This window comes from Pyrgilauda ruficollis, unplaced genomic scaffold, assembly GCF_017590135.1.
Source record: "Pyrgilauda ruficollis isolate IOZ18807 unplaced genomic scaffold, ASM1759013v1 scaffold73, whole genome shotgun sequence".
Taxonomy (NCBI): domain Eukaryota; kingdom Metazoa; phylum Chordata; class Aves; order Passeriformes; family Passeridae; genus Pyrgilauda; species Pyrgilauda ruficollis.
Window position 1 is genome coordinate 865,812 of NW_024529155.1, and position 23,237 is coordinate 889,048.

General features: G+C 39.5%; 1 protein-coding gene across 1 annotated transcript; it reads left to right on the plus strand.

Moving 5' to 3' along the window:
- The first annotated feature begins 4,480 nt into the window (after positions 1-4,480).
- On the plus strand, positions 4,481-11,732 carry SPIC (Spi-C transcription factor). Its single transcript, XM_041485994.1, has 4 exons — positions 4,481-4,586; positions 6,155-6,267; positions 7,220-7,328; positions 11,305-11,732. The coding sequence occupies exons 1-4, from the start codon at positions 4,481-4,483 to the stop codon at positions 11,730-11,732; spliced, it is 756 nt and encodes a 251-aa protein (XP_041341928.1).
- Positions 11,733-23,237: the final 11,505 nt, after the last annotated feature.

The following is a 23,237-nucleotide window of genomic DNA, read 5'->3' on the forward strand; positions in this document are numbered from 1 at the left end:
AGGATTTTTTTTATGAAGTGGTCTCTATTTTGAGGGGTCTATTTGGGCAGTTGCAAATTACCTGATGTTTAAAAAACTTCAAGAAATCTACAAATTCTGGGTGAGAAAACTTGCCATTTCAAGTTTAAGTTCCTTTAAGAAGGACAAGACTTCTTTTTATTCTATGTTTGAACAATGCCTCATGCAAGAATCTTTATGCTTTCTCAAACTCTCTGACAAGTGCTATAATACACTATTTAGTTCTGGATTTTATTCAGATGTGAAAATGCTTCTTACTATACTACCACTATGAGGTGTACTTTATGCCAAGCAGAGATAGAAGAAAGTTCTGAAACTTAAACAATAATTCTGTTGTTTGAAGTGTATTTTTAAAACATGGAAGAAGGAGAAGAGCTCGATGTTGTGGTTTCTAACAGATGCTCTAATTTTTTTATCAGGCACATCAATTGTTTGAGACATTAAGATGTGAAGAGTAAGTTCTCTTTCTCAGATTTTTATCTGGAATCCAACCTCCCATCCAATGCAAAGATCAAAGGAGGCTTTCTTCTCTAATATTATGTCTTAGTAGAGGTCATCATGCTGCCAGTCTTGGCTGCACTGTGATGTGTTGAGGAGTGAGCGGTGAGTGTCAGCTGACACTCAGTCTTCAGCTGCACCTTCCTCTGCCTCTTCTGAGCACTTACAGGGAGGTAGGCTGGGCTCTTGCACTAAGACTGTGTTGGGCCAAAGACTCAATGCATGAATGGGCTGCAGAGTTTAAAACTCCCCTTCAAGGCAGCATTTGCTCTTGTTCTTACACTGTGTGTTTGTGCCATGTATGGCACTCTCCCATTTCCTCTGAAAACAAACCTTTTCCTGACCTGCTTTCTGGTGTAGCCTCTCATATGAAAGAAAAACTTTCTGACAGAGCAATTTGATTTGGGAAGATGGATCATTTTAGTGGTGGTAAAACCATTAGCTTTCATCTCTTGACCTTCACCCTCTTTTGTGAACCTTGGGAATTTAATTGAACTTATTGCTATATTTTCTTGCTGATTTGGGTATTGGGAAGCAAAGAAGATAAACATTAAAATATTTTTCCTTCCCCTTTCCCAGGCTCAACTGCACTCCAGACACATCTCCTCCCCTCTTGTTATCTCCACAGGTTATACTCAGTTCCTTTGGTGAGGCAATGAGGGGCACAGGGGTTTGGGGTCAAGACGTCATGGTTTCCCTCCGCTGCTCCTTGTTTCTCACCCTTTTCTTCCACTGCTGCTTCTTTCTTACTAATTTCCTCTACTCCATTATGGTCATTCTGTGGGCCACAATCTCTTTGGTGTTGCGGCTGCTCAGTTATGGAGCACCTCCAAGTCCTCTGACTTTGCTGTTCCCTGATTCTCTTGTTTCTCTCCTTGTCACATTCCCTCCTTGTCCCTTCTGGTTGCCAGTTAATTTTCTTTTCTAAGCCCAAGTCAGACCAGAGAAGTGGTGCAAAATAGAACCTGAAGTTCAAAAAAAGATGTACATATATTAATGTATTTTACTAAAAATGATATCCTGAAACTTCTTGGTGCAAAATTTGAAAAGGCAGCTTGCATGTGAAACCAGCAGAAATGGTTGGTGGCTTCAAACTGTTTTCACTGAGCTTTTACAACAAGTCTAGTTCTTGTCTAGGTTCTTGGTTGAGAGAATATACATAAATAATATAAGAGGTAATTACTATTTTACAGCAGTTTTGTGGCAAATGCTGGGGAAATTCTGCAAAATATGCCTCTGAAAGACTTGGAAAGCTGGAAAGAGCTATGGCACAGACTAGATTTTGTCAGCAATGAGAAGTTCTGAGCTGAAAAACACAGAGTTCTGTTCCTATAGGATGCAACAGCATGTCTTGGAGCTGCTCAGAAAGTGTTTGGCAGGTCATCAACTACAGCTTGTCTGAATCTGTGCTGAGTGCTGCAGTCAATGCTCTAGAGCTGGGCATGGGCTACAAACATGAGCCTTGAAGCAGAACTCTGAAATTCCTTCAAACTTTTATTTTGAGGTCTAGTTTGCTCCTTACACTGAGCTAACAAGAAGATTCAGATAAAAGCCCAAAGTCCACTGCAGTCTCTGTGGGACAGATGAGGGATGTGGAATTTTGCCCTAGATTCATCCTACCATGATACCAGTGACAGATTTGTTACAAGGTGCCATAGATAAAAGGAATCTCTCTGAATGCTTAAACCCCACATGTTTTGGACAACAGTTAAAACATTTAATTTTATTTATTTCAATATAAATCACCCACTTTTGTGCAGAATGAAGGGACATGCTAGCAGTTTACTATACCTATACTCTCAAAAAAAAATCCCTAGGCAAAACACTTCCCTAAAATCAGCTATTTAATGCAGCCCCTTTGCCAGCCCTTTGCTGTGGGAACTCAGTCTTTCTTTCATTTCTGAAACCAGACAGATTCTTGTTTTGTGTGTGGAACTGAATTTCTAGGTAAGTGCCCAGGTTGGTTTTTTTTTAAGCCTAGTAAAGGTGTGCCTTTTTCTCCTTTGGTATGAATTCATTGGTGTAAGTGGTAAGACCACTCAAAAATACCTTGCCTATACTTGTGCATTTAAGACTTTGCAAAGCATTGAGGTGGCTGTAGATGTTCTGTCAAGGTATCGGTTTGGAGTCTGAGTTATAAAACATCACTTTAAGGAAAGTGAATTACTTAAAATTATGGGGAAAATACATGAGGATCCTTACAAAGCAGATTCTTGTCTTTAATTTCTGTAGCCCTGTGCCCCAGGAATCTGTGGCCACCATTGCAGCTAAATAAATGATTGACATTGTTCATTCTGGCTTTAGAACAGATTTGGATCAGATGATTGAAATAGTTATTGCACTGTACACAGAGACAAATATGCCACTGATTTCAGTGAGTTGCTAGGATTCCACCATATAGTTGTCAAGATTTAAAAAAATTTCTGCAAATTTTGACCGTACAGTATAACATACTTACCTGAGGCAAAATTCCCAGCTTAGAACATTCATGATTAATGTTGGATAAAATTCTTCCTCAGTAATATTTCTGTATCCTGTCTCTCCTTTGTATTTTGAAACATCACACACAATAATCAAGTATTTAATGAGTAAAATATTGATATATTGATTATTATGTTTCCAGCTTTGAAATAATAATGTAAACTATAATGAGGGGAAAAACCAGCAAGGCAAAAAAATCTGATTATGGTTTTCTTTAAGAAATATAAATTAAAAAAGGAGGTACTAAAGATATGTTTCTGAGTAATATTGTTCATCTTAATCTGGCTGAAAATATGTCTATTTACACTGTTTATTAAACAATCAAATTTGCGTCTGGAACTCACAATTAGTCTGAGTGTTTATGTATGTTCATATACAGTCATACACTAATCTATATTAGAAAAAAACGAAACTTGTTTCAACTGGCTGTGAACTGAAGAGACTTAAACACATGCATTTAATGTGTATTTTCTTGGGCAAATTAGAAGTTATGTTGACTAAGACTTGATGTCTACAATAACATGTTTTCACTTTATAATGTCTTTAAAAATGTATTTGTGATGGTGTGGATAATAATCTAAAAGTTGTGGCATTAATGAAACTGTAAACTTATTTTAAAAAATTGATTTTTAAAAAATACAATGTCATAAGTATTTAATTTAATTTAAATATTTTATTTAATTTAAATATCAGCTTCTAATAATAAATCCATTTTATCTTGTTATTAAAAATATTTTACCCTGTAATTGGAAACAATACTGAGTTGTTTCATTTAGTTATTCTAATTTATGCTCAGATAATTATTATTTGTTTTGAAACATACAATATTAAAAATATTGGTTCTTTTAAACAGGATTCAAGTCTTGATATCTAAATAATGGTAAGTCTACAGCACCTATATTCTCTTTTATTATTGAGTGTTTCAAATATGCTGCAGAAGACTATGTCAAACTCAAATTAGAGGGTGTCTAGTTTTTTACAACAAGGCGTTCTAAAATTATAATGAACGGTTTTCTGAAAATCCACACTTGGTTTCCTGTAGTGGCACAGTGTAGCATTTTCTCTGCATACCTGCTTTAGAAATTATGTGTAATTATTTTTGTCATGTCAATGTTATTGAAAGATAACTCTGGCTTCATTAACAATGTTACACAAGTGATACAAACATCTCTGTATTACAGACTATAAAACTCTCCACCAGCAGTAACACCCTTTGTGTAAACATCTTTTGCAAATTAAGGAAATGAACCTTGAAACTTTTGACAGAGTGAGTTGAATAATGTTGCCTGTGTGAATTATCTCACTGACCTCAAAGGAGTGAGAACTTTCTCATAATAGTAAAAGATTATGGTGATGCCTTGGTGCCTGCCAAAGATCAGTTCCAGGAGGATGTTGTTCTATAGCATCACTGCATTTATTTAGGATGGGCTGATTGACAACTTTGAAGGAACCAGCCTGGTCTTTTCTGGGTCCTGACTGCAAAATGTTCCTGCAGAGCTTTCCTGACCACGACGTGCTGGGCCAGGCTTTTGAAGATGCTCTAGAAGTGCTGCAGCAGCACTCTGACAGAGAAATGCAGTGTCCACCAGGTAACAAACACCCTTCTTCTACTTCATTTCCCAGCTCCTTTTTTACAGGAAAGCACCTCTTGAAACATACAGGTGGGGGAGGAATTTCCCAGAAGTGAATTAATGGGATGTTTTGTGAGGATGAAAAGGAGGAAAATTATTTGGAGGGTTTTTACCCCTCCATGAGTACTGCCCAGTATTCACCAGTGTGGTGAATATCTTCCAGGTCACAGCACAGGGAAACTGTTGGACTGGCCCCATTTACCCTCCTCCCAGCAGCAGCCCAGGTGCACTGAGCTCACTTTTCCTATAATCAGAGGATGTATGACTGTTGTGCAACAGTCTTTTTCCAGTTTTAATGTTTTAACTTCAAAATGCCCCCCTGCTATGCCATGAATCCCAATACAAAAAAAAAAAAAAAAAAAAAAAGACCAGCAAGTGAAATTAATTTCCTCATTTAATAGAAAATTGTTTTCCTTGACTTCGAGAGTTGTATACTTTACAAAACCTACAATGCAAGGAAGCTGTAAATTGTTCTGTTCTGGCAAGGTTTTGGTAACTAAATTACTATAAAATTTAAAATTTGTGCTTTTGTTTTTACACTGTAAGCAGAAAGGTAAGGAAAGGAAAACAAACCCTCTATGTCCAGAAAAAAAATACCTGCTGTCTTTTGTGTAAAATGCCTTTCATATGAGGAAGTTGATTTACATATTATGTATTATAAAATGAAATGTAAATAAGACCAGTAGGGCTGTATCTTCAGCTGTTAACAAGTTTTTGGCTCCACTGCACTGGTAATTTACACATGCTGGAGGATTCACTATATATAATTAATTGAAATCTTCTTCCTTATATATACGTTGTTAGGGCTGATGGAGTTATTAAACCCTTGCAATGCAGTGTTTAGTCTGTCCCCAGCTGCACCCACATTTCCACTTGTAATAGATGTACCCATACCCTCCAATATCTTCTTCTGACCACTTGAAGTAGGTAATTTTTTCAAATGTCTTTAGTCTGGTGTTCTCCTCTGCTTCTTTAAGCATCACAATTTCTTGTGTTCCTTCTATGTCATTCCTTCAGGCAGTGCAGATGTTCTGATGCTCCTTTACTTCATTCACCACTGGAGAATGACTTGCATTGTACTAAAGGCCTGCAGAACTGCCTGACAGTCTCTTTTCCTTTCTAGGTGTATTATTGTAGTCTATATTTATCCCATTCACACTGGATAACCACCACCTATATCTGATGGTCTTTATGGCCCTCTGTTGTCCAGTAACCAAAAAATTTCATGATGCTATGAAATATCTGATATTTTATCTTAAAAAAAAATTTGCTTTCCATGTTTGTGAGGGCTAACAAAACCAGCCCAAGGGTGTGATCAGCACCAGCAGTATCCAGATTTTGCTGGATAACCTACTGATGTGGAACATCTTGGCTCTGGACACTTTATTGTCTAGAAGGCAGCCACAGGATAAATGCTTTTTGACAGGCCCAGCACCATGTCAAGTTATTTGCTGTTGTGGTTTTCTTTTTTCCTTCTTCTCTCTTTTTTACTCACTTGGTTTTTGCTCCCTCCTCCTAAATCCCAGGTTATAAAAACTGCCTGACTGTGATCAACCATCACCACCACCTCCAAGCAAGTCCCAGTTACTGTGCAGCACCATCTGGGGAGGAGCAAGGGTATAGCTGGAGAAACGTGATTGTGAGTGAACTCATTTCTAATAATAGTCAGACATAACTGGAAGACTGATTGCTCATTTGGGATTTCTGATACAAATCATTATGCTAACACTAACAGAAATTTGGTCTGGTCAGGCATGATTCAGATGAAACTGCCTTGGGAAATATTTGCAAAATGTGATTAATAATGTCTTTTCAGGAGTCAGCAGTTTGCTTCTGATGCTCTTCTGTTGTTCATCACATAACATGACAACTAACAAGCAAACCTACTATTTATAGCACAAAAGGCTTCTTGGTATTACCTGGGAACAGGCAGAGAACAACAACTTCCAATGCTGATGTAGCTTCTGCCACTGTGAAAAAGAGCCATTTGATTTCTCCAACAGCAGTTCTAAAAGCTCTAGAAAGACCAGCATTATCTGAGCACAGCTTCAGCCATTAGAGTCCATATACTCTAATGCACTTAAATACTTAAATTACTAATGCTTAAATACTTAAAAAACACTGGAAGTGTGGTCTTCAAGAGTGATGGAAAATGAATTTTGCAGGGGAGATAATTTCAGGGAAACAGATTCCACAAAAACCCATTTTCCCCCAGCAGATTAACAACAACACAGCATGGGAACTACAGAGTCTGTAGGTGCTACTGTCCAGGTGGCCCTTGTCTTTTCCTAGCTCTGAAAGCTGCTCCTGCTCTGGTTCTAGCAGCAGGGTTGAAGGTCCAGGGTGAGGCAGCTACACTGTTTTCCCTCTCAGCTTCTCCTCTGGCAGGCAGCTCTTGCGCCCGGACAAGAATTAGTGCTGCTTGTTACTGGTACACTACAGTGAGTGCCTTCCTGGCTGAGAAAAGTCTTCCATGGGTGAGGTGATGAAAATATGCATTTTGAAGGCCTCAGCCAATTAATTGCCACAAGTTTCTTTTTATTCAGAGAATGTACTCTACTAGTAACTTTTTATTGTCTTAATTCTTGAAGAACAGCGCAGCGGATTTTTATGCAGATGAGACTGTCTACCATACACTGCAGAATACTCCAGAAAGTCAAGTGATGCATGCTGCTGCTGGCCAGCCAAAAGGAGGGAAAGGTCTGTAAAAAGATCACATCTTGATGTGTGATTTATGTTACTTTAAAAAACCTCTTAGCAAATCATGCTTTCTCCTTTATATATTTTTTTAAAGTTTCAACAGGAAAAAGTGAACATTTACTAGTGACTAGGATACAACTGCTAGTGTTCAATTTCCATCTGCTAAATCTTGTAAGATTATAATAAATGATTAATCTATTATTAAATTATTCCATCATTGCTTAGCACATGGAAAACAAAACCAGAGATATGTTTCACTTCAAATCATTTAGAATGAAGTCTGATGCAGGGAAGTAAATCTAGCTACCAGTAACGTCTTTATCCATTTATACTACTTATTTTATTTCATGTGTCAAGCAATAATTTTCTTAAAGGTTTTTTACACACATGAATATTTTTGCATGCCAGATTTTATGCCTTTCTTAGTTTACTTTTCAAATCACCTTTCAGTTTTTGTCACTTCCAGTGACAAAATATCATTTTTATGGCTATTTTCCTGCTTCTGGTTGAGTTTGCTTGAATTGATATCTATTTTGCAAAGAATTGGTTGTGTGGCATTGTTATTGCAGTACTCCATTTTTTTATTGCAGTCATTATTTGGGTTTTTGGCAGGGAGGGACTCAGCAGCCTTCCTGTGACTGCTGGATGAGATTTTCACAGCTTCAACTCTGAGATATTGTAACTACTTTTGGCCATGAGGCCTTTTTAAGTAGCTTCCTGATTTAGCTGGTTTTTTGAAATCCCCTTTTCTCAGCTTTAACCACATGGTGCCAGTTTTTGGTGTTGTCTCTGCCCATTGATGATGAACACTGTGGTCTCTGTTGTTTAATAGCTGCTACTACTACTACTACTACTACAGCTACCACCACTACTACTACTACTACTCTTGCTGTTGCTACCATAGACTTTTAGGATGGTGGGAAGAGTAGCCTCTGTTTCTCAGTTTTCTACTTCAGATATCTGAAATTCACCATTGCAAATGAAAACCTTTCAAATACAGAAATGTTGCTTTCCCAAGTCTTATCCAGGGTTGCATTGGGGAATTTTACATGTCAGTATCTGAGTTGACCTTCAGTTATTACTGCTCTGTTAAACTTCATTTCCTGTTTCCTATTTCTTTTACACTGTCATCAATCTTTTTCAGGAGACAACCTGCACATATTTGCAGAGTGATTAACTATTCTTATGGGGTCATTTTCTGTCCTCTTACAGCTTTCTGTGTCCATGGTGATATTCCTGCCAGAAACTGTGGTTTGGGGGACTATTTTCACTGCACTAAATTGATTTAGTCCTCCTAGTTTCTTGTTGAGACATAAGAGATCTGTACACTAGCAATTAGTGTGGCTTTTTAGGAATAGAGCTGTAGATAAAACCATCAGGACTGAGAGCCCAAATCATGTGTTTAAAGTGTTTCACAACATTTTATTTAGGGCAGTCTTTAGAGGCTGGTCACAAGTCCTGAAGGGCACACTGACATAGATGTGCTTTTGGAAAGTATCTTTTGAGATAGGTTTCCTCTGAAAAGAGTCCAGTTCAGTCACGACAAAACCATTCCTGATCTGGACTCATGCTTAGTGGAGTGGAGGCAATTTCAGAATTGAACTGGATGCATTTTCCCTGAGAAAATTAGGTGGCTTCAGGACCATTCAGCACCGAAATCTAATGAAGATATTCTGAAACAACTTCTGGAGGAACCTGCTTGTCTCCAATCACCACATAAGAAACCTGCAGGTTTCTAACCTGCTGGGCTTAGACTGATGTTGAGAGCCTGAAAATGAACATCACTGGCTTTATGCAATGGGACACAGTACGAAGATCTGTTAACTGACCCCATCTCAAACTGGAGTGTAGCACTTTGGGGATAACAGCTGGGCTCTGGAAACACAGCTGCAGAAATACATGAGAGCAAATTAGCCCTCTCCAACAAACACATCAGCTATAGGTGATGTGTCTAGAAATAAAAACCTGGGCAGAAATGACCACCAAACTAAGAGGCCAAACAGCACTAAATCAAGTGCTGCTGCAGACAAGGCTACACTATTCTTTTCCAGCAGAAATTTAGTCCACAGTAGTCCATGGATTTTCCCCTGGTCTTGTTTGTTCTACAATCAGTTTGTAGGATAATTCAGGTTGGAGGGGACCTAAGGGGGTCACCTACTAAGAAATGTCCATTGTGACAAGGCAATGTCCTTCACAGGTTTTCCTTTTAGGCTTCTTAGTAACCTATATGTGTTTCTAGTAGAATATGTACTTCCAGCCTCAGGCCAATTTCTACTTAGATAATGAAACTTTATTAATTTTTTGGAAAGTACCTCTGATTTCAGGCTCTTCTTCTTCCCAGTCTGACTGTTACTTCTCTCCTCTTTCCTTATCGTCAGATACAGAGTTACTGTCATCCCTGACAGATGTCTTGGCTTGACCTCAGTGTTCCTTAGCAACTGTCACTTTTCCCCTGTTCCTAGTTTAAAATAGCCACACAAGGCAAGACTTTATGAACTTTAGGTGCAGCTGCTTATTTTCACTTTGGTTAAAGTGGAAGATGTTCTTCTGCATAGATTCTCTCTTCTGCAAAATGTTCCTCTTTGTCTGATAATCTTAAATTCTTCCTCCTTACAGCAGCTTCTTGATCACCCTTGGCTTTGGGAAGGGAACTAGAAATACTTCATAGAGTAGAATCCACAAGATCTATGTGAAACTAAATAAGCCTTACTAGGAAACTGAAGTTTGAGAACTGAACCTGTGGAGAGAAGCACTTAGTTAACTGGCAAATATTTCAGTACCAAGCCGATGGGGGCTCCTGGGACAAGTGAAGAGATCTAAATCTTGACTCTATGTTTCAGAAGGCTGGTTTGTTATATTATGATATGTATTATATTAAAATTATATACTAAAACTATACTGAAAGAATAGAGAGAAAAGGATTCATCAGAAGGCTAGAAAGAACAAGAATGGAATTATAACAAAGCCTCCTGACTCCCACAGAGTCCAAGCCAGCTGACTGTGATTGGCCATTAATTAGAAACAACCAATATGCCCCAATCACAGATTCACCTGTTGCATTCCACAGCAGCAGTTATTGTTTACATTTTTTTCCTGAGGCTCTTCAGCTCCTCAGCAGGAAAATCCTAGAAAAGGATTTTTCATAAAATATCATGGCTACATCAAGGTTGCTTTTTTTCTGCATGGGAATGCAAACTGACACTTCTGCAGACTTTTACAATATCAAAGGGTACCAGAAGATCTAGCTCCTTCTTGATTACATGAAATTTCTGGTTAAAAACCAACCTGCTTTTTCTGCTCACACACTTACCCTTTCTTATATCAGAGACTACCTTGCATCACCAAAACATTCCTGAAACAAGCCCAACAAAACCGAGCCATCTCAAAATCTCTGAGTTTTGAATAAACAGAGAAACCATTCATTCAAACATTCAGATTGGCTCTCCAAAACCTCTTTCTTGCCTTCTCTGAGGATGTAATTTCCTGCTGTGAGTTCCTTGAGTGTGCATCTACACAGCATGTGTCTGCAGACTGATGTTTCTGAGATCTACCACACAGTGAAGTCACCAGACATTTGTCATGATCCTCACATAACCTGCTTTTGAAGCTCTAATGACAAATCCCCTTCTGTCACCACAGATCTGTACACCCTTCAGAACCAGAGTGTGGTGCTGGTAATGTCAAGGTTGTGGATTTGATCCCTGTATGAGCCATTCACTTAAGAGTTGGACTTGATCCTTCTGGGTCCCTTCCCACTCAGACTATGCCATGATTCTGTTTTGCTCACATTTCTGTGATCCCATTTGCTGTTGCTGGTTCTCCACTGAACATTTTATAGTGATCTTTTCATTTGGGACAACGTACTAGGTTTAGCTATGCTTTTGCCTGTTAGACCCTTTCCAGGAAAAAGACAACTGCTCATCTTTTAAAACAAGCACAAGTTCTGTTCTGATCTTTTGTGATTTATTTCTTATAGGTAGAAAAAAGCTTCGACTATTTGAATACCTCCATGAGTCTCTCTATGATCCAGCTATGGCAAACTGTATCCAGTGGGTGGATAAGCCAAATGGTGTCTTCCAGTTTGTCTCCAAAAACAAGGAGAAACTTGCAGAACTCTGGGGAGAAAGAAAGGGAAACCGTAAGATCATGACTTACCAGAAAATGGCCAGAGCGCTGAGGAATTATGGAAGAACAGGTGAAATCATTAAGATCCGTAGAAAGCTGACATACCAGTTCAGTGCTGTTGTTTTGAAGAGACTTGCTCCATCTTATTTCTTGGGAAAAGAAACAATTTATCATCCCTACATTCAGTCTAATCAAGAATATCAGTGTGCAGATGACTGGACCAGTTACAATAATTACATGTACAACAATGGTTATGCATTACAGCATGCTAACAGCTAGACTTACCTGTCACATGAACAGGCCTTTGTTATCCAGCAATCCTTTGCAGCACTGAAACTCTTCTCTCTACATAGCTTTTCCTTTAAGATATCATACAAACTCATGAAGAGGAAGGGTTAAAAAATTATATTGGCCTAGTTTTTTTTTTTTTTTTCCTTTTGAAGTTAGTGATATGCAGTCATTGCATCTTGAAGAAATCTAGCAGCTATAGAATACATTCTATTCTCCATGATGGTAGTCAAAGGAATTACTGTAGTTTCAAGCTGATATATTCAAGGCTTTTGTCTGTTAGTGGACATTGAAGATCCCATTGTGACAATTCTCACTATAAGTTTTATGCACACCTACAATCAGAATTTAGGTGATGTTGTACCATGGCTGCTGCATCCCTAAGCCAGAAAGGGAAGAGATTTGCCAACTGCATGAAGCTGCTGTCTGCTTTTTTCACCAATGTTCTTTATAAAAGGACATTTTCTGAGTGAATGCCTGGCTGACTGATGGAGTCCACATGAGGGTGCACCTGTTGACCAACTTGTTAATCCTTAATCACTTAAATTAACATATCTTAGCACAGCTCCTGACATATGGTATTAGGATTGCCAGGTGCACATTATACTGTTGGCAGTGGATTCATTGGGACCATGAGAGAGTTAATAAAGGATTTATGCTTTTGATTAATTTTTTATTAAGTTTTGTACAGTTCTTCTCCCACTAATACGAGGAGCTCCACTTTTATCCAGTAGTTCTGTACTGACCTAAAAGACATAGCTTTGCCATTTATTTTAGGTGTTATAACTTTATAAATAAAATTTCACTTTTCCAGCTCTTTTTCTAAATGGGAATGTAGCTGAAAGGCTCCATAATTTTACATTCTCTTCCTGGGGAAGAAGAACTAAATTTAGACAAAAAGAGAATAGTGGACCCTTATGTCAGGATAATACCTATAAATCTACTTTTTCTCATACTTCTGTTACCTGACCAGCTTGTATCTTCACATGAGTTGTCTTTTGTGCTGAAATATTTCCATTCAATTTCCATTCAGTTCCAACTTCTGCATTTTGCAGTGTGTAGGCCTGGATATTAATAAAGACAAAAATAATTTCTGTGGCGAGCTATAAATGGTGGGCTGATATGTTTGATGAAACTCATTGACTCTGATAGTTGCCCTTTGCTCTGACTCCTGTTTACTTGTAAAGGGTTTTAATTTTATGTAGTAGACACAATGCAGTGCACTCTGCCTGAGCAAAGTTCAAGGTTTAGGGCTGCTACTTTGGTAAGATGACAGATATTTGCTCTTAGAAATATGAAGCACGTTAAATAGCACTAAAAAGAGACCCAGACTTTAAGTCGAGGGGGTTGGACCTCGGTGGAGTGAGCTCTGCCTCTTTGGCATGGGGGTGGCTCTGGACCCACAAGGTGGCACCAGTGGACAGCTTTTCACACCGGGACTGTGACACTTGCAGGCCTCCAGGTCATTTGTTCTCCCAATGTCCCTTTAGGTTTTTTTCCTTCCCCACCGTGTTTATCATCTTCCTGCAGAGCACTGCTGCAGATGTGGCAGAAGCAGCACTGTGCCTTTGGAAATCACCACCTGTCCAGTTCCAGCTGTGGCAGATGCAGGAAGTGTTGTGACACATTGGTGACACAAAACCCACGAACCAAAGCAGATACATTATGCCAGCCGATCACAGATGGGTGCTGACTGCCCTGGGCAGTGGTCAGCTCTACATCTGGAGCTCAGTGTCTTCTCCAAAATAAATCTGGCTTAGCCAGTGTGGCTGAGGGTGATGCCTGAGGAAAAAATAAAGCTGATCTTTCTGATTTAGACTTCAGGATTCCTGCAAGCAGAAATTACATCAAAAACCTTACAGACTCTGTGAAGAAGGTAGAACTAGAGCACTTCAGCAAAATATTTTTCTACCCCATCTTGCCTGGCCTATGCACTACTTACATATGTGTGTGCTGTTCAGTATACCAAAAACAGATGAGATACTTAGCTTCCAGATGAAAAATAATTTGATTTCATTTATTTTGGCTTGAATTTGACTCCAGTGGAAGTTTTTCATTTTGGCAGAACTTTGAGCACCCATCAAGTGCCTGCCTCCACCTTGTCAGACACCAGATGTGCATTCTGGTGGCAGATGGGTCACGCTGCCCTGCCATCCCATATGCAGAAGGGGGCTGTCTCATGGAGAACACTGGGTTACCAATCCACACTACTTACAAGCTGATGTCTTCTATCACATCACAGACCTGCATGTATGGGTTGACTATTAGTGCATTGCTTAGTGAGTGTAAAAAGAATGGAAAATAATAAAACAGCAGGTAGCTTTTTTTTCCCCAAGAAACTGCCCCATGGCTTGTTGAAGCATCCTAAGTGCCACATGTAAACAAAACTGTGTATTATTCTTTTTTAAATCTTTTTTTTTCTCTTTTTTTTTTTTGTTTGGTTAGTGAGAGCTACCCCTTCACTCTTGGTAACATCTAAACAATCATAGATTAATTGCCTAATAGATGGTTGACTGCAAACACTCACTGGTGTATGAAGGTAACACTGAAGCTCAAGCTGGCTGTTCAGGCTATTTTCTAGTTATGTTCCATTAATGGCAATTTTCCTACTTTCCAAACATTTTTTCTATGGAGAAGGTCAAGGCAAAAGCTCACATTGTCTCTAAACTGCAGGAGCAGATTCCTACATCCATGACTAAGCTGCGGGCAATGAGATTGCATGTACCTGCTGCTGTCTGCATGAACAGATTTGATCAAGAAACTGGACAGATTATGGGATCAGAGAACAAAATTTGCATTTTAGATTGCATCATTTTTTTGGACAATGATCTTCAGTTTTCCTTTCACTCTACATTTCAGACTGAAAAATTTCAGGTACTATTCCACATTGTGGTTAAGGTCTCACATATGTTACGGAAAACCTGGTAAACTGAATAGTGAGTGCACCGTGTAGAAAAGTCCCTTGTTAATAATGACAGCAGAGGGCGTTTGCTGAGAGGATTCGTTTTCTTGGGTTTCTTAGGTCCAGCAGAGTTCCCTGTGAGTTACCAGCAGGCCTCCTGCAAGTGGCGCTTCACAGGCACTTCACTTCCACCTGTGTGAGGACCTCTGCTGAAATCTGCCACCGTTCTAGATCTTATTTCACCCAGCTTTTGGCTGTCTTACCTGTTGTGAATTTCTTGTGGTGTAATTTGGACCAAACACTGGCAGCAGTGCCAGTGAACTCATCCATGGTTTATAAATGTGTTGTCCTGTCTTTTCTTGCATTGCCTTCACCTTCACTGGTATATTTCAAAGGGCTCTGTAAAAATCCTGATATCCCCATGGTATCTGCAGGTAGGAGAGGGCATGCATGAGGCACGGTCAGATGTGCATGGATCAGTGGAAGGTGAGGAGAATTCCAGCATTCAGAGCCTGTCCTACAGCCAACAGTCAGGCCTGCCGTGTGCTGATCCAATTTCCTGCTCTTTCTGAGGCATCAAAACAAATAAGCAAAATAATTAACAGAATCTAATCTATGCACTGAAAGGCCCAAAAGAGAAGCGAGCAGTGCCCCGCTGACTCATGCAGCACACCTGGAGGCAGCACAGGCTTTTTGTGTGACTCAACAGCTCACACAAGATTTGAAATGTAGGATCATAGAATCTAGGATTGCTGGAAAAGAACTTCTAGATCATCAGGTCCCACCCAGCACTGCCACATCCACCACAAAACCTTGTCCCTAAGCACCACATCCAAATGTCTTTTGAATACCTCCAGAGATGGTGGCTCGACTAGTTCCCTGGGCAGCCTGGTCCAGAGTTTGGCAACCCCGTCAGTGAATAAATATTTCCTAATCTCCAGTCTAAACATTCTCTGGAACAACTTGAGGTCATTTCCTCTTGTCCTATGGACACCTTTTTGCCTGAGCAGAGCATTTATTTTACTTTTTTCTAGTGAAGGAAGTTATATCTAATTATGACAGCTGGGAACTCCAGGCCAGGCAGGTTTGATGCTGGGCATACATTTTAAAATGCAACTCTCCCAAGGCAACCCAGCATCTAAGAGGCACCAGCCACCTTGTTAGGAAGTCACACATTGAACAGTCAGTGTTGATACAATGGATTATAAGGTGAATTACAGTGCAACCAGGCTGTATTAGCAAGATGCCATCAAACTGCACGCAGAGTGTAAACTGATGGACGGAAAAGTAAATTCCTTATTTGACATTCCAGAAACACATAACCTGAGCCAAGAGTTCAAGAACCACAATGAAATAAAAAAGACAGACAGCTGGTTGTTTGTCAGGATATCTCTGTGTAGAATTTGAGGCTTTAATTACATATGGGGAATATTAATAACAGTTCAAAGTGGAATGTAGCTAATCATTATGGTAGGATCTCCAAGCAGAGTGATGGTGAAGCCATACAAGATTTTCTTTCAGAGGAAATGAAAACTCAGCAAATATATTTAGAGTACTAGCAGTGTGTAGTAGAAAAGGTAGACTTTTCTGCCTCATTAGAGCAGAAAAATTCAATCACAATCAGAAGACACAATTCTTTACAGATTTGGCTAACCTCTCTAGTCATCCTGAGATCCAGAAAACACAGGAGATGGCTTAAAAACAAAGATTAATAATAATAATAATAATAATAATAATAATAATAATAATAATAATAATAATAATAGGTAGTTGGCCTTCTGTTTTTTTAGCTTTTAAATTTTACGTTTACCATCTGTACCCAGCAATGCTGAGGCTAACACTCTTCAAAAAGGAACCAACCTGGCAGGTCTGAGATTGTTGGAAAAGCAACACATTTGAAGAGATGCAAAATAGTGAGGAGAGCTCCATCTTCTATACAAGAATCAACATGTTTCATAATGAGGCAAACTCATCCACTACAAGGGGTTATTGACTCCCAGAGAGGGATGAAGGAAATGCTTCTCCAGGGTTTTGTTTGGCATATGGGAAGAATTTCATTCCCTCTCTGATCTCTGCAAAAAAATTCACTTCCTACAGAGCTGAACTATTTGCCAAACTTTAAATTTAAACCCCTGTTGTTACATTTTTTTCTCCTTGTGTGAGTTCTTATTCTTTCTGGATCTCTGAGAAATCCACATTTCTCTGGAATAAGCATTACATGAGTATACTGCCAGTGGTAAAAGTGGCAGGAATTCTTTACCTGGACTAAGCAAAGAAATGTTTTAATGAAACAGCTCTGCAGGATTTGGACTGTTGCAGGCTGCAAGTAACTGGAAACATAAGTCTTTCTGATTTCTGTATTGACTTCTCTCAGATAGAGCAGCTTTAATTTCCAGTGTGTACCTGCCAGTTTGATTTCTTCTCATATTTTGGAATCCTTGGGTAGCTGTAATTCAGCCCTTGGCCTGCCCTGCGACATGGTGAGGACAGCAGCACACAATCAATGGCAGTCTTGCTCCTATTAATCTTGTTCAGTAAGGGCCTGATTCTCCTTCTGCAAAGGGCAAGAGGACAGTTCACACCATCTTCAGAGGAGGCAGGAGAGTGTCCCAAGCACTAATGGCTTCAGCAGCAGGTGTTCCAGGGTACCCACATTAATCTTCCCCTTTGCTGAGATTTCGACTTTTGCCACCCTCTACTTGGCTGAAGTCAAATACCCATGAAACCTGACCCTCCAGCATAAGGTGTGAAAGGTGTTGCCACCTGCCATAAATCTCTCTATTCATTTTAATGGCAAGAAAAAATAACAACCAGCTCACTTGAAAAAATGGCATCTTTAAAAGTGCTTAAAATTCCTTAAGCTCTTATAATAATGATCTTCTAATGACACTGGAAGGAAGAAAACTAATCTACCGTGAGGAAGGTGAATTTCTTACCTTCCAGTGGCAAAGATCTGCCACTCTTATGTTTTTTATGCTTCCAGATACAGATGTTGGGTTTGGGTCAGAGAAATTACTCATCAGCCTGAGACTTGAACCAGAACCTTTTGGAAGCAGAGGAGCCCTCATTTGACAACCACAGTCTGCCCAGGCCATGCATGCCTGCACTGGGACTGGACATGAACATGTGCATTCATCCTACTGTGTCAGAGTTAATTTTTCAACAGCAGCTGTTAAAAGATATTCAGAGGCCTGGAATGCAGCAGTACTTCCCAGGAAGGTAGCTTAAGCTTCAGTCCTGCAGGGATTTGCATCTGTAAATCTTAATTTTGTATGGTGGAAAACTCACGTAAGTCCTTCTAGGCACAGGCTTGTACAGAGGAGACCCACTGGCTAAACATGGTCCAGCTGGTCAGGAGCTCAAGAAATAGGCAATTTATGTGATTACACAACCAAACATGACATTTATTTCATGTGGATTTTCAAACAGTTGGGGCCTATGTGCCTAACTCAAGCACTCAAAGTGAAGTGTTTAAAGTTTTTATATATTTGCATAATTTATGTTGATTAAGACAATACATATGCATGCACATCAAAGTTTATGCGTGATTCTTGGACACAAAAATGGTGAATATTTAGATTTTCTGTGTAGATTGAAATGGAAAGAGAGACAGGCATGGGCTATTTGAGCCCTTTCTACCCCTTTAATATGATATCTGTTTGTTGCCGTTCAACTGTTTGTGTTCGTGGTTTATCAGATAGGTGAACTGTAGCTCATGAAAATAATTTTCATATTGTGTTGCCCTTTAATTTTTTTTTTTTTTTTTTAATGATTTACCTGTGTTGGACAGGATCTGGGGAAATGTGCAGGGAAGGCTGCCAGAGTTTGATGGTGAGGATAGCATCACTTCTTTGGTGTTGTTTGGTAGCTGGAGCATTGCAGGAGGGTTGGAGCTCTTACCCACTCCCAGAGGAGTCACAAGTGTTTAATCAGAGCATTTCAAAAAGAGGCATGCAAAGGCTTCATATACTGCTTTGATCATGATCTGAATGCTCCCAGTTAATTAATTATCTTGTTATGACTAGTCTGGCCGAGGAGTCACAAAATCAATGTTTCAAATTCCAAAAGGCATTGGGAATTTTCTTCTCCATTTAGGGACAAGCACATTGGGAAGGCTGTGCTCAGACCCAACTCCATGAGAATGAGGGTTATTAAAAATTGGTGTTTGCATTTGATTGTTTCTTCAGCTCAATGTTGTCAGGAAGCACTCTTTTGGATAGGAGTATTTATTGCTGTTTGGTTTTCAGCCTTTTTCTCTCTTGCCCAGTACCAACACATGTCATGCTCCTAATACCTTGTAAATATACTCACTAGGTAACAGAGAAACAATGCAGGCTCTTGCCAGTTGTCAATCATATGATCATAAAACTCAGCACTCTATGTCCCAGGTCAGTGATGAATTTCCATCCAGTCTTTTCTGACACTTTCTTACTCTGGATACTAAACAGAGTATTTAGATGTGAAAAAAACTGGAATCAGAGCCTTTGTCACAAACTTATGAGCTGAAGTCCTTCACAGGTTACTACAGAGATCAGCACTTTTTTTGTCTGAACCAGGTAGAAGCAATGTCACCTTCACCACTTCACCCTGCATGTGACTTCAGTCAATCTTGACCCACAGCCAAGATGCTGAGTGCTAGCTTTATGATTCAAGCTTTGGCATGCTGAAGATGGGAACAAAAATGTGAGACTTCATATTGCACTTTGGCAAGGTCTGTAAAATTCAGCACTAAATCCCTTTAAATCCGTTTGGTTAAATCTTCATTTTTTAAAGGTTAATGACTTTTTGATCACCAGAATGAGTTGCTGCTGCAAATAAAGGGCATAAATTAGATCACAGTAGAGCTGTTAATATTCCTTTCATGTTCTTTTTATGCCATTTAAGATTTAGCTTTAAGAGATGGGTTTACTGGCATGTACAGAAGAATTTGCTCTGCTGTCCTCTTTAGGAAAATGTGAGATGCCAGCTAATTGACAAGTTCTGCTTGTAGGGAGCTGAGAGCTCCATTGGAAGCCATTGTCCAGGGACCTTGGGTTTATTGTATTTCCAGCAGGAAGGACAGATAGGATGCAAATGAAGCTCCTTAATTTTGCTAGATCTTCATTTCAGAGGTTTGGGAACACAAATATCTGTGGGAAGGAAAGATTCCTGTTTCAGGATAAAGCAATTGAGGCAGTGTTCTAACAGTGTCCATGAGCTCATGTACATGGCATTTCTGTAAGGAACCTTAGGCCAGTGTGTGCTCAGCTCAGTGTACTGTTAACATAATTCCTAACACCTTTTCCTCCCTCCTTTTCCCTTCTCTATGGTCATCTCCCATATTTTCGCCCTTTTTAGTCCCACGTTCCTATCAGCCAGTACTTGCTAATGTTTTTTGCAGTCCTTCCAAAAGCTTTAGCCTCTCTGTCTACCAGTCTTCCATGGGATGGGTTCATGTGTGACATTGGATGGACCTAGGGAAAGTTTTAGCATGCCTTTGATCCAGGACAGCTCCATGCTCAGGGTGCTAGCAATGCGACCAGATCAGCTTTTCCCTTTTCCAGTAACTGCACCACATATCTGTGTGTAAGGCACACCTCATGTTTCCTCTTGCTAGACATGAATGTTTTATAGCTTTGTATAGAAATTTTTCAGCAATGAAAATAGAAACACTGATGTCAGTTCTTGATAAGTTGCTCATATCAAATCACATCCCACTGGTAATCTGGCATAGCTCTTTCTTACAGAAGTATTATGTGAATGGATGCCCAAAATAACATTTGGTGTTATTAGGAGTATCAAGGTCTCATCTGTAATAACAATAACTACTGAAAATCCTGCAGGAATAAAACAGATGATGGTTTGTAAATAAATTTTTAAAATTGCATTAATTTCTTTTTAATTTCCTTGTGTGACTTATTGAGATTGTTGGAACCTCATCATTACATGTCACCAGTGATAACATAAACTTCAGAAAAAGCAATCCTCATGAATGTTTCAGGCTTTTTCTCCAGCTACAAAAATTATATAAAAGGAATTTCTCAAATGCTAAGATAAAGAGTCCATTACTTTCTTCCATAGTTTCCCTGAAAACATTTCTTCTGCCATCTAAAAGTCAGCATTTACCACTGTGGTATCAGGTGAATTAGCAAGCAGGATTCATTTCAGGTGTTAGGAAAAATGGAGTGAGTGTGAGGGCAGTGAAACAATGCAGGACATCTCCAGGGAAGGTACACACATCCTTCAGCCCTGGAGGTGTTTGTGCTCAGGTTACTAAAAGTCCCCAGGAATCATGCAATGGTAGGTGATTTTTTCTTAGGATAGGGACTGCATGAAACAATCTTTTGAGATTCATTCTAGCCCTATTTGTTTGGGGTTTTTTTACAATTTTATGTTACAGCACTTTCTATTTCACATAATTTATAGGATAATAAATAATCTGAAGTTATAACTGTAGGATAGGAGCAGTCCATAAACATCGAAACCCGTAAGTACAAGAGAAAAGGTGTCAAAACTTATGAAAAGGTTTAAATAAATGACTACTGTAGCTTATTTATTTAAAATTAAATTAAGTCCAGCTGAAGTAAACTGAAATAAAATTTTGAGAAGACCATTAGAAACTTAGTGTTTCCTCTGTTTACCCTCTGAGCATCCAATGATGAATATGTTTAAATATTCACATGACACATGCACATATGGATAGGGGTTTTTATTTGGACTGGGTGTAAGGCATAGCTGTATGAACATAGGTACTGAGCACCACCTTTGAGAGTAACTTCTCAGATCAGAGGCTGGAGGAAAGAATATTTGTGTAATATAGGTTCTGTCTTCACAACATGCTAAGGTCCTGCTCTGCTTGGCCTTGCAATACATGCAGGAAGAGGCTGCCTTAAGTCTGACAGGGCTTTGCCTGCTTAGGCACAGTTGGGAATCAGCTGGGCATGAAGCTTTGGTCATTTGGGAAGGCATCTCTGGGCTGAAGCTCAAAAAAATGACTGGTCCTACTTGAATCTGAGGATTTAATCTCCACCATTGGTCTCTGGAAGTGATGGTATGCTCTGAATGAATGGTTCTGATGCTCAAAAATTATTAGGTGAGCTTTGGCAGAGAGGGAAAATGCAGGATACCTGTGTGGTTCACAATTCTTTCTCATTCAAGTATTTGCAAGATTTTCCAGAAGGGGAAAGAACTTCAGGTTTTTGCCATTTTACTGTCCTTGGCTTCACTCACAATTTCTGCAACAAAATCCCCATGCATGGAGAGTTATTCAGTGCTCACCTCAGCCTCTAGCCTGAACTGTGGCTCTCAGTTTTGACTGAGTGGCAAGTCCTGCTCTGAAACTGCTAAGCAAAGAAGGCAATTGTACGTTCACACCAGAGCAAGGAATACAACGTTTCCTTCATATACCATTGCACATGTTACAGCTGTGACAGCTTCTCACTCTGGGTCCTGTATTAAGCACGAGGCAGGGAGAACTGCCCTGCAAACAGCTGCTCCAGTCAACATACTCATTCCCATGGAGAGTCATTAAAGCCAATTTTCCACAGAATTGTCCTCGAGGAAGTAAAACTGGCCCTTGAAAAAGCCCGGGTGAGCATGCTTCCAGGAGGTCTCATTGTCGGAGCTCTCTGCAGTTCTACACGGGGTTCAGAGAAGGGACTGAATAAATCTTGCAGAGTTAGCAGGGATTAAATTCTCTGTGCCAGACACAGAAAATTTTAGAACCTCATCCTTCAATTTTTCTTCTTTTTTCCCCCCATCCTTAGATCCTAAAGGGCAAAGATATTGATAGGCAGCAGTTAGGCACAGAACTATGCCTAATCAGGCAGTCTCTATGTATTAGATTTCCATACACAAATTCATAAGCAATGATGACATTTCAAGGGGTTTTCTAGTATTTCCATAACCTTTCTCTCTGTGTCTGCTGTGTATGCTAATGGAGACACTATAACAACTATAACTAACAACATTGCTGTCCTGAAATTTTGCCTGTGGTCCCATCCATCCAGTCATTACAGGCATCCAGAAATCCTAGAGAAATATATAAAGCTCTCAGAATCCATCTGTGAAAAGTTATTAGAACAAACAAGTTGTGTCAGAGGAACTGTAGATATGTGAGAAGCTCAGTTGTTCAGGAAGACTTGATAAAATTTATTGGATCTCCACCAAATGCAGGTGCAATGGCCTTGCATTGCCAGGAGGGAGAAAGCAAAGCAGAGCACAGGAGAGAGAATGGGAACCTGCCAGTGGCTGCTGCCTTGCTCTGTGTGGGGAATAAAGCTGTGCCATGGCACACGGATAACACTTTGCTTGAGGAGTGTGGGGTAGGAGACCAGCCAGCCCATGGCTGAGCTATAGCAGCAGCTGGGACTAGAACATTCCTTTTCAATTGAATTTTCCTGGCATGCAGCTTCTAATGTTTTCTCCTCTAGAACTGCAAGGAAAAATCAAAGTGGTTTTAACATTTTCTTTAACATTTTCCAATCTAAAAAAAAAAAAAAAAAAAAAAAAAAAAGAGACATTACCATGCCATTCCATTGCTTTATTGGCTTATGGAAAGAAAGAAGAATTTCTTTTGATCCCACATAAGAACAACTATGTCTGGTTCTTACTGT

Coding starts and splice junctions, on each gene's coding strand:
- SPIC (XM_041485994.1), top strand. CDS start 4,481: ATGTTCCTGCAGAGCTTTCCTGACCACGACGTGCTGGGCCAGGCTTTT. Junction 6,268..7,219: donor ATAGCTGGAGAAACGTGATT/GTGAGTGAACTC, acceptor TAATTCTTGAAG/AACAGCGCAGCGGATTTTTA. Junction 7,329..11,304: donor CCAGCCAAAAGGAGGGAAAG/GTCTGTAAAAAG, acceptor TATTTCTTATAG/GTAGAAAAAAGCTTCGACTA.